This window comes from Phalacrocorax carbo, unplaced genomic scaffold (genome assembly GCF_963921805.1).
Source record: "Phalacrocorax carbo unplaced genomic scaffold, bPhaCar2.1 SCAFFOLD_32, whole genome shotgun sequence".
In the NCBI taxonomy this organism is placed as follows: Eukaryota; Metazoa; Chordata; class Aves; order Suliformes; family Phalacrocoracidae; genus Phalacrocorax; species Phalacrocorax carbo.
This window is the reverse complement of record NW_026990280.1, coordinates 82,991-92,782: the sequence shown is the minus strand read 5'-3', so window position 1 is coordinate 92,782 and position 9,792 is coordinate 82,991. Positions and strand designations below refer to the sequence as shown.

Sequence of the window (9,792 nt, the reverse complement as noted above, 5' to 3'; positions counted from 1 at the left end):
CAGCCCCTTGATGCCCCCCCCAAGGATGCAGAACCCCCCCGAAAGTGTATTTAAGGTAAGACACGGAGGGAGAGGTTTAACTGGTTTATTATGGGACGATCTCAGTGGTCCTGTGGGATGTCTCCGCTCTGGGGCCACCCTGGTGCTGCCACCGGCGCTGCTTTGTGCCTTCTTGGGGGGGCCCCCCTGTATCCCACCCCCCCCAGGGACCCACCCATGGCGGATGGTCCCCAAAGGGGGTCGGGGTGGGGACAGCAAGTGGGTGCTGGGGGTGTGGGGGGGTCGGGGTCACCCAGATGCTGGGGTCCCTGGGATGGCAGCGACGCCCCCCAGAAACTACCAGGCCATCTGAGGCCTCCCTTAGTCCCCTCCGGTCTCCCCAGCTCCGTCCCCTGGTGGCATTTTCACCCCCTGCAGTGTCTTTTCTTGGAGGGGCGGGATGGGGACAGGAATTGTCGCCATCCCTGTCCCCAAACAGGTCCCAAAATACGACGGGGAGGAGGACACATGACAGGTCACAGGCACCCCCAGGCCACCCACCACGGGGACGCTCCAGTGTCACCAACATCCAAGTCTGGTTCGAGGGGCCCCACGTCCCAGAGCATGTCACTCGGGGGCGGGACACCGGACGTTGCATGATACCTGAGCGGCGGTGGCTTTCTTCAGGCGGTCGAGACCGCGCAAGAGCCCCATTTTGTGCCGGATGGAGTGGTCGAGGTTGACGGTGACGCCGAGGAAGGTGCGGGCGTCGTGGGCAGTGAAGGGGAAGTCGCAGGCGAGGAAGGTCTGGAAGAGCTCGGGGTCCCCATCCAGGGTGAGGACGTTGTGGAGGGGCTGCCGCAGGGCGCTCAGCTCCCCCACGTTCTCCTGGAAAATGCTCCACAGGGATCGTTTGCCGAAATCCGGCATCGGCTGACTCTGCCAACAATCCTCCAGGCACTGGAGCACCCAGCTCAGCCGGCACGGCCACTGGTCGGCCAGCACCACCCACGCCGCCGCGGCGCGGGGCGACGGGGTGCCGGGGATGCCAGCACGGTGCAGGAGGAGCCGGAGGGTGACGGGGATGGTGTTGACGATGCGGCGGACATGGGTGTTGTTGGCAGGGAGGTAACGGGCGAGCGGGTCGGCGCTGTCATGGAGGCAGCGGAAGGCTTCGTGGATGCAGCGGACGGCTTCGGCGTCCATCTCCCGTCGGCTGGGAACCTCCGGGACGCCCTGGCACTTGGCCCGGCGTCGTTCCACGTTGCTGGTGATGATGCGGTACATGAGGTCCTCCCGCGTCTGGACAGCGGCTTCCAGGTATCGCAGGCGGGAGCGGGCGCCCATCTCGGGGATGGAGAAGGGCAACGTCACTGTCCGGTTGAGGTAGAGGTAACCGTTGTCGGCAAGGCCCTTCATGCAGCCAGTCTGCTCCAGGCAGGGGATGATGACGCTGGGATCCACGGCCAGGATGAAGATGAAGGGGGTGTTGGCATCGGAGAGCAAGGTGTTCATGGCATTGAGGACGCCGGCCACCTTCTCTGGGTAACAGATGTCCAGGCTGGTGATCTCCAGCACCACGCGGAGCCGTCGGCGCTCAAAGATCTCCATGAAGGCCAAGAAGTCGACCAGCACCTCCACCTCTCTGTGTACTTTGCTCATGAAGCCCAGCTGGCTGGCGAACTTCTCGCTGTTGGTCAACCGCTCGATCTTCTGCTTCTCACTGACCAACAGGTTCTTCAGGATGGAAAAAGCTCCCAACACCAAACTGGAACCGGAAAGCGAGGTGATGGTGCTACCAACCACCTTCAAGGCATGGTTATCCTTGATGCCAGGCACCAAAAGGGCCACCAGCAGGACGCTGAGGCCGGCGACCAGGACGAAGAGCAACCCCCAAAGCTTGAGGCAGGTGCCCCTCTTGAGGAGCCACTCCTTCTGGCTGAAGCCGGAGGCGAAGCGGGGCCGGGTGCCCATGACGTGGTAGACGCTGAGGGGAAGAGCCCCAAAATGGTGGCGGATGTTGTCGCAGAGGGTGGTGACCAATCCAGCCCAGAGCTTGTCACAGCCAGCGTATTGCCAGGCGCTGAAGCGGATGAAGATGAACTCGATGTTCTTCCTCCTCAGGTGACCCTCAGTGATGACGGGCTTGTAAAAGGCCAAGTACCAGAGGACGAGCAGCAGCCCCCAGCCCTCGGGGCTACGCGGCTTCTGGTGGCTCCGGTGCAGCTCGGCCACCTCCCGCTGCGCCATCTCCTCCCGCATAAAGCCTGGGGGGGGACAGGGGTGAGACACCGGGGGTGGGGGTGGGATGGGGATGGGATGGGATGGGGATGGGGATGGGGATGGGGATGGGGATGGGGATGGGGATGGGGATGGGGATGGGATGGGATGGGGATGGGATGGGGATGGGATGGGGATGGGGATGGGATGGGGATGGGGATGGGGATGGGATGGGATGGGGATGGGATGGGGATGGGATGGGGATGGGATGGGATGGGATGGGGATGGGATGGGGATGGGATGGGGATGGGATGGGGATGGGGATGGGGATGGGGATGGGGATGGGATGGGATGGGGATGGGATGGGGATGGGATGGGGATGGGATGGGATGGGGATGGGGATGGGGATGGGATGGGATGGGGATGGGGATGGGGATGGGGGTGGGGGTGGGGATGGGGATGGGATGGGGATGGGAATGGGATGGGGATGGGATGGGGATGGGGGTGGGGATGGGGATGGGATGGGGATGGGGGTGGGGATGGGGATGGGGGTGGGGATGGGGATGGGATGGGGATGGGGATGGGATGGGGATGGGATGGGGATGGGATGAGGATGGGGATGGGGATGGGGATGGGGATGGGGATGGGGATGGGGATGGGATGGGGATGGGGGTGGGGGTGGGATGGGGATGGGGATGGGGATGGGGGTGGGGATGGGATGGGGATGGGGATGGGATGGGATGGGGATGGGATGGGATGGGATGGGATGGGATGGGGATGGGGATGGGGATGGGGATGGGGATGGGATGGGGATGGGGGTGGGGATGGGATGGGGATGGGGATGGGGGTGGGGATGGGATGGGGATGGGGATGGGATGGGATGGGGATGGGGGTGGGGATGGGATGGGGATGGGATGCGATGGGGATGGGGATGGGATGGGGATGGGATGGGATGGGGATGGGGATGGGATGGGATGGGGATGGGATGGGGATGGGATGGGGATGGGGATGGGGATGGGATGGGGATGGGGATGGGATGGGATGGGGATGGGATGGGGATGGGATGGGGATGGGGATGGGGATGGGATGGGGATGGGGATGGGGTGGGATGGGGATGGGATGGGGATGGGGATGGGATGGGGATGGGGGTGGGGATGGGATGGGATGGGGATGGGATGGGATGGGGATGGGGGTGGGGATGGGATGGGGATGGGGATGGGGATGGGATGGGGATGGGGATGGGGATGGGGATGGGGATGGGATGGGGATGGGATGGGATGGGATGGGGATGGGGATGGGATGGGGATGGGGGTGGGGATGGGATGGGATGGGGATGGGATGGGATGGGGATGGGGGTGGGGATGGGATGGGGATGGGGATGGGGATGGGATGGGGATGGGGATGGGGGTGGGGGTGGGGATGGGGTGGGGATGGGATGAGATGGGATGCGGATGGGTGCTGGTGCAATAGTGACCCTAAATGTGGAGGGAGAAATGGGATGGGTGCAGGTGATATCTCTACACCCCACTCAAAATGTAGGGAGACTTGGGGTGGGTGCTCATGAAGGACAGACTTCAAACCCAGGGATTAAATGGGATGGGGATGGGATGAGATGGGACTGGGGGTCGGGTGGGGTTGGGGATGGGATGGGGTGGGTGCTAGGCCAGTGGGGGACCCCACATATACAGAAACAAATCGGGTGGTGAGACAAGCAACATTGACCCCAAATCCAGGGTGCAGAGAGGAGGGATGCTGGTGCTGTGAGGAACCCAGCACCCATCCAGGGGTCCCCGGGGGGCTGCGGGGGGGTGACCCATGGTGTCCCCGTGTCCCCACACCCACCAGTGACCTTGTCGAGCAGGGAGTAGAGGCGGTGGCAGCAGGGCGCGTAGACACCGACGGTGACAGGGGTGGCCGTGTGGCACAGCGTCTTTGAGAGGCAGCGGCAGTAGATGTCATCCTCCGTCAGCACCTCTGGGGGCCGAGGGGAGAGTCGGGGTGACCCTGAGCCCCTCCCCCGCCACGATTCAGGGACAAGGGACCCATCCCCCATCCCCCACCATGGGGTTGTGGGTGCTGCGGTGATGGGGATCCCAGATCCTGGATGGATGGGATGGGGGTGGGATGGGATGGGGATGGGGATGGGGATGGGGATGGGGATGGGGATGGGGATGGGATGGGGATAGGGATGGGATGGGGATGGGATGGGATGGGGATGGGATGGGATGGGATGGGATGGGGATGGGGATGGGGATGGGATGGGGATGGGGGTGGGGATGGGGATGGGATGGGATGGGGATGGGATGGGATGGGGATGGGGATGGGGATGGGGATGGGGATGGGATGGGGATGGGATGGGGATGGGATGGGGATGGGGATGGGGATGGGGATGGGGATGGGGATGGGATGGGGATGGGGGTGGGGATGGGGATGGGGGTGGGGACGGGGATGGGAGGGGGATGGGGATGGGATGGGGATGGGGATGGGGATGGGGATGGGGATGGGGATGGGATGGGGATGGGGGTGGGGATGGGGATGGGAGGGGGATGGGGATGGGATGGGGATGGGGATGGGGATGGGGATGGGATGGGGATGGGGGTGGGGATGGGGATGGGAGGGGGATGGGGATGGGATGGGGATGGGGATGGGGATGGGGATGGGGATGGGGGTGGGATGGGATGGGGATGGGGATGGGGATGGGGATGGGATGGGGATGGGGATGGGATGGGGATGGGATGGGGATGGGATGGGATGGGGATGGGATGGGGATGGGATGGGGATGGGATGGGGATGGGATGGGGATGGGGATGGGATGGGGATGGGATGGGGATGGCAGGAGGGCCCGGGCCCCCCCAGACCTGTACCTTGGTGCTCCCGGTTCTCCACCTCCACAAAGGCGCTGTCACGGCAGGCGCAGGCGTCCCCCCCCCGGCCCAGGCAGGCCAGGCGTTCCTCACAGCACCCCAGGGACCCCCCCGGGTGCCCCCCGCATGCCGGTGAGCAGGATCCCTGCCAGAGGGAGGCACACATGTCACCCACCGCACCCCTGGGGACACCCTGGGGATGTGGGCACAGGGGGACACGAGGACATGGGGATACCACGGGGACAGAGGGACATGGGGACAATGGGACAGAGGCACCTCATGGCTTTGGGGTGGTTTTGGGGGAGTTGGCACCAAAATCTTACTCTTGAACTGGGTGACCCCATCTTTGTCCCCAAGGGCATCAGGGACCCCCGTCCCCTCCCCAGGTGCCCCGTGGGGCTGACTGGGAGGGGTGTAGCACAGCCTGGGGCAGGCTTGGACAGCCTGGAGTGGAATGATGGGAACTGACCAGGACAAACCAGCCTGCTGGATACTGGGGACCAGGCTGCAACTGGTGCTGGGGACACCAGGCACCATGAGACAGTCTGGACTGGGAACACTGGTGTCCATGGGGCACCTGGACTGGGAGCACTGGTGGTCATGGGGCAGCCTGGACTGGGGCCACCTGGGATACTGGGACAGCCTGGATGTGGGAGACTGGCTGCTACAGGAGAGGGTGAAGTGGGATACATTGGCATAAGCTGCACTGGGAGGGCTGGTGGCACTGGACATGCTGAACTGGGGATGCTGGAAGAGCCTGTATGAGGGGCACAGGGTCAGCTGGGACTGGGGACACTGGTGGTCATGGGGCAGCCTGTACAGGGGACACCAGTGACCCTAGCCCAGCCTATACTGGGGGTACTGGTGACTAAGGGGTAGCCTGTACAGGGGACACCAGTGACCCTAGCCCAAACTATACTGGGGGATACTGGTGACCAAGGGGCCACCTATACAGGGGACAGTGGTCACCACAGCTCAGCCTATACTGGGGACACTGGTGACCATAGGGCAGCCTATACAGGGGACACCAGTGACCCTAGCCCAACCTGTACTGGGGATACTGGTGACCAAAGGTCAGCCTATACAGGGGACAATGGTCCCCATAGCCCAGCCTATACTGGGGACACCGGTGGCTGGGGCCCCACACCCTCTCCACCCCCCCAACCCCCCAGGGCCTCATCCTGCCCAGTCCCCATCCCCGTCCTACCCCGGGCAGCGCCACCGGCTCCATCGCCGCCTGCCTCCGGCCACATCGGTCCCCGGCACCAGCTTCACCACTGGATTTATACAGAGTCAGGATCCAGCCCCACCACTGCCCGGTGGGGAGGAAATAATTAGGTGTGGATCGGGCAGAAATTCCGGCTGCGCCGGCGCGAGCTTCTCCTGAGTCAGGGCCCAGCAATGCCCGGCCGGATCTGGCCCCACGGAGGGATTGGGGTGTGGGGTGGGAGGGGAAGGTGGGCTGGGGAGGGGTCCTGCGGGGGGCTGAGGGAGGGGTGGGGGGGGACGTGGAGGACGGGGGATGGAGGGGATATGGGGGGATGGAGGGGTGGGGGGGACATGGGGACATGGGTGTTATGGGGGGATGAAGGCGATATGGGGGGATGGAGGGGTGGGGGGGGATGTGGGGGGGGACAGACGGAGGGAACATGGGGGCATGTAGGGATGGGGGGGACGTGGGGACAGGGGGACGAAAGGGATATAGGGGGATGAAGGGGTGGGGGGATGGGGGGATGGGGGGATGGAGGGGATATGGGGGGATGGAGGGGATGTGGGGGGATGGAAGGGATGTGGGGGGATGGAGGGGTGGGGGGACATGGGGGGATGGGGGGGGATGGGGGGATGGGGGGGAATGGACATGGGGGGATACAGGGGACATGGGTGATGCAGGGACACCGGGGTCACGGGGCCAGCCCAGGAGCCAGGCACCGTGGGCAGAGCTGAGGGGACAGCAGTGACACAGCCACTCCATCATCGCCCTGCCATCGCCCTGCCATTGCCCTGCCATCGCCGCTTCCTGTGGCCAGTGGCTCCTGCCAGAGGAACCTGCTGGCCCGGGCACAGGCAGCATCTGCTGGCCACCAGCACCGGTGACAATCAGCGGCCACCAGTACCAGTGATGCTGGCCAGACACCCTGGTTGCCACCAAAACTGGGGTTTTCCACCCCAAAACTAGCTTCTGGGCTCTCCCTGACCTGGAAAGGGTTAATGGGGCGTGGCGAGGGAGACATGTGGGACACCAGGGACATGGGGGGACGTGGAAGGCACAGTGTGGGGGACAGGGATGTAGGGACATGGGGACAGGGAGGGCCAAGGGGGACAGAGGGGATGCCGGGGATGTAGGGGACATGGGAGACAGGGGGACACAGGGACAGGGGGACATGGGGACAGGAGGACACAAAGGACAAAGGGACAGCGGGACACGGGGAAAGGAGGACATGGGGGACACAGGGACAGGGGATGGGGGACACAGGGACGGGGGGCACAGGGACAGGAGGACACAGGGATGGGGGACAGAGGGACATGGGGACACAGAGGACAGGGGGACACAGGGCTGTAACAGGCTGGGCCAGATCCTGCACGGGGGCTGGTGGCTGTGGTGGCATTTCCTCACGGTGGCCTTGGCACCCTGAAAAGTATCAGATGTGTCACCAAGAGGGGGGGACCAGTGTCCCCCTGGGTCCCCCTGTCCAAGCACCACCCAGGGATATCCCACCCAGGGCCCCCCACCCAGGGTCCCCCTGATCCAGCGAACCCCCACCCAGGGACCCTATGAGGTGGGGGGCACCCTGTGGGGACAGAGGACACCCTATAGAGCCAGGGGGGATTCTAGAGGGTCAGGGGTACCTACGGGGCCAGGGGGGTCCTATGGAGACAAAGGGAACCCTATAGGATCAGGGGTACCGTATGGGGCCGGGGGTGGGGTCCTATGGGGATAGAGGGGACCCTATAGGGTCAGGGGTACCCTATGGGGCTGGGGGTGACCTTATGAGGCTGGAGGGTCTATACGGGACTAAGGGGCAGGGGGCTGTATGGATGGGGGAGCCACAGGGGCCTGGGGGGCCACAGGGGCCTGGGGGGGGCGCAGCATCCTCTGGGGTGGGGCACGTCCCACCCACAGGCTGTGGAGTTACTGGGGTGCTGGGAGTGCCCCCCCACGGTGCCCTCCTGGTTCTGGTCCCGGTCCCGGTCCCGGTCCCGGTCCCGGTCCCGGCCCCAGCCAGGGGTGGCGGTGGGGACACGGGCAGACAGCCCCCCCGCCCCGGGCCGCCCCCGCAAGGTGCCAGCGTCGCCCACTGGGACCCCTCGGGGCCCCCATTAAAGCCTTCGCCAGCCCTCGCCGCCTGCCCACGTCCCTGGGTCGGGGCGAGGGCCCCGGGGCCACGCTGGGGCGGGGGGACACGGGGGTCCTGGGGTTGGGGACACGGGGGTCCGCCCCCCCTGCGCCCCCCGCTGCGCTCACCCGTCCCGCTGACAGGGGGCAGAGCGCGCGCACCGCACTAACGGTCCCGCGCATGCGCAGAGCGCTGGCAGCGCCCGGCCCCTGCACGCGTTGCCGGGCGCGCGGCCCCGGCGTGACGCGTGACGCGGCGCCGGCCGCCTGTCATGTGACCTGCGGAGGTGCTGGGCGGGAGGTGGGAGAGCCCCGGGGGGACGGGGTGGGTCCCCGGCGGTCTGGGGGGGTCCGGGGGTTCCGTGAGGCCGGGGGGGGATCTGGGGGTCGCCGTGAGGCTGTGGGGGGGATCCCTGGGAGGGGCTGGGGGAGTTCCGTGGGGTGGGGGGGTGTTCGTGGGGGTTGGGGGGGCGCCGGGGATCCCCGTGAGCGTGGAAGGGATCTGGGGGTGTCCGTGGGGCTGGGGGTCCCGTGGGTTTGGAGGGTGTGGGGGCCACTGTGGGACTGGGGGGGTCTGGGGTCCCTGTAGGTCTCGGGGGGGTGTCTGGGATGTCCAGGGGGTATCTGAGCACGGGGGGGGGGGGGGGGGGCGGACACTCTGCAGGGCCCCGGGGCCAAGTTTGGGGTCCCCGGGGGTGCTGCTCCCCCTGATCCCCATGCCCTGCCCCAGGCCATGGCCGCCCCCCGCCCCCCCAGGGTGGTGCCGGGTGAAGCCTCCGAGAGCGACTCGGAGCCGGAGCTGCCGGTGGGGGCGACCAGGGGGACCCCGGGGATAGGGCTGAAGGTGCCTGGCGAAGCCTCCGAAACAGAAGAGGAAGAGGAGGAGGAGGAGGAGGAGGAGGAAGAGAGGCCGAAGCTCCCCCCGGTGCCACCGGAGGAACCAGCAGCAGTTTGGGGGGGCAGCCGGGGGGACCCCTCGCTGCTGCAGCAGCGGCTGCGGGAGGGTTCGGGGCGGCTGCAGGGGGCGGTGGGCAGCGCCCTGCGGCAGAGCTACGGCAGCGCTGCCCGGCATTTGGGGGGGCTGGGGGGGGCCTTGGGGCGAGCGCAAGCAACCGCCGCCGCCGCCGCCGACTGCCTGCGCCTGGCTCGCCGCGACCTGCGCGCTGTGGCCGCCGCCGTCGAGATTGTCACCGCCTGTCGCCTCCTGCCCGACATCCGAGGCCGGCTGCCGACCAGTGGCCCCCAGAACCCCCCCGCGGGGACACCCGTGCTTTGGTGACATCAGTGGCGGTGGCGGCATTGCCAAACGGCCGTGATGGGTCCCGGCCGCCGTCGTCCCCAAGCGCCACCATGTTGTGTGACGCAGAACTGAATAAAGCGCTGGCGGTAGCACGG

The 9,792-nt window shown here is 66.4% G+C and overlaps 2 protein-coding genes across 4 annotated transcripts; one reads left to right on the top strand and one right to left on the bottom strand.

Annotated features, from left to right (window-relative positions):
* Positions 1 to 603: 603 nt before the first annotated feature.
* On the bottom strand, positions 604 to 6,294 carry NKPD1 (NTPase KAP family P-loop domain containing 1). The gene is made up of 4 exons (XM_064440062.1): positions 6,271 to 6,294; positions 5,064 to 5,208; positions 4,042 to 4,173; positions 604 to 2,246 (listed from the first exon to the last, which is right to left on the bottom strand). Exons 1-4 carry the CDS (start codon positions 6,292 to 6,294, stop codon positions 607 to 609), a joined length of 1,941 nt encoding a protein of 646 aa, XP_064296132.1. The 3' UTR covers positions 604 to 606.
* A 2,299-nt stretch (positions 6,295 to 8,593) lies between these two features.
* Positions 8,594 to 9,786, top strand: BLOC1S3 (biogenesis of lysosomal organelles complex 1 subunit 3). Of its 3 annotated transcripts, none has more exons than XM_064440071.1 (2): positions 8,594 to 8,684; positions 9,128 to 9,786. In XM_064440071.1, the coding sequence occupies exon 2, from the start codon at positions 9,131 to 9,133 to the stop codon at positions 9,674 to 9,676; it is 546 nt and encodes a 181-aa protein (XP_064296141.1). In that variant the 5' UTR covers positions 8,594 to 8,684; positions 9,128 to 9,130; the 3' UTR covers positions 9,677 to 9,786. The 3 variants fall into 3 exon arrangements, with proteins under 3 accessions (XP_064296141.1, XP_064296140.1, XP_064296142.1); XM_064440070.1 differs by having other exon boundaries at positions 8,601 to 8,698; XM_064440072.1 differs by having other exon boundaries at positions 8,644 to 8,722.
* Positions 9,787 to 9,792: the final 6 nt, after the last annotated feature.

Bases quoted from the DNA above. Each gene is read 5' to 3' on its own strand.
- BLOC1S3 (XM_064440071.1), top strand. From the start codon at position 9,131: ATGGCCGCCCCCCGCCCCCCCAGGGTGGTGCCGGGTGAAGCCTCCGAG.
- NKPD1 (XM_064440062.1), bottom strand. From the start codon at position 6,294: ATGGAGCCGGTGGCGCTGCCCGGG. The intron at 5,209-6,270 runs GTAGGACGGGGA...TCCCTCTGGCAG, and splicing joins AGCCGGTGGCGCTGCCCGGG to GGATCCTGCTCACCGGCATG. The intron at 4,174-5,063 runs GTACAGGTCTGG...CTCGGCCCCCAG, and splicing joins GGAGAACCGGGAGCACCAAG to AGGTGCTGACGGAGGATGAC.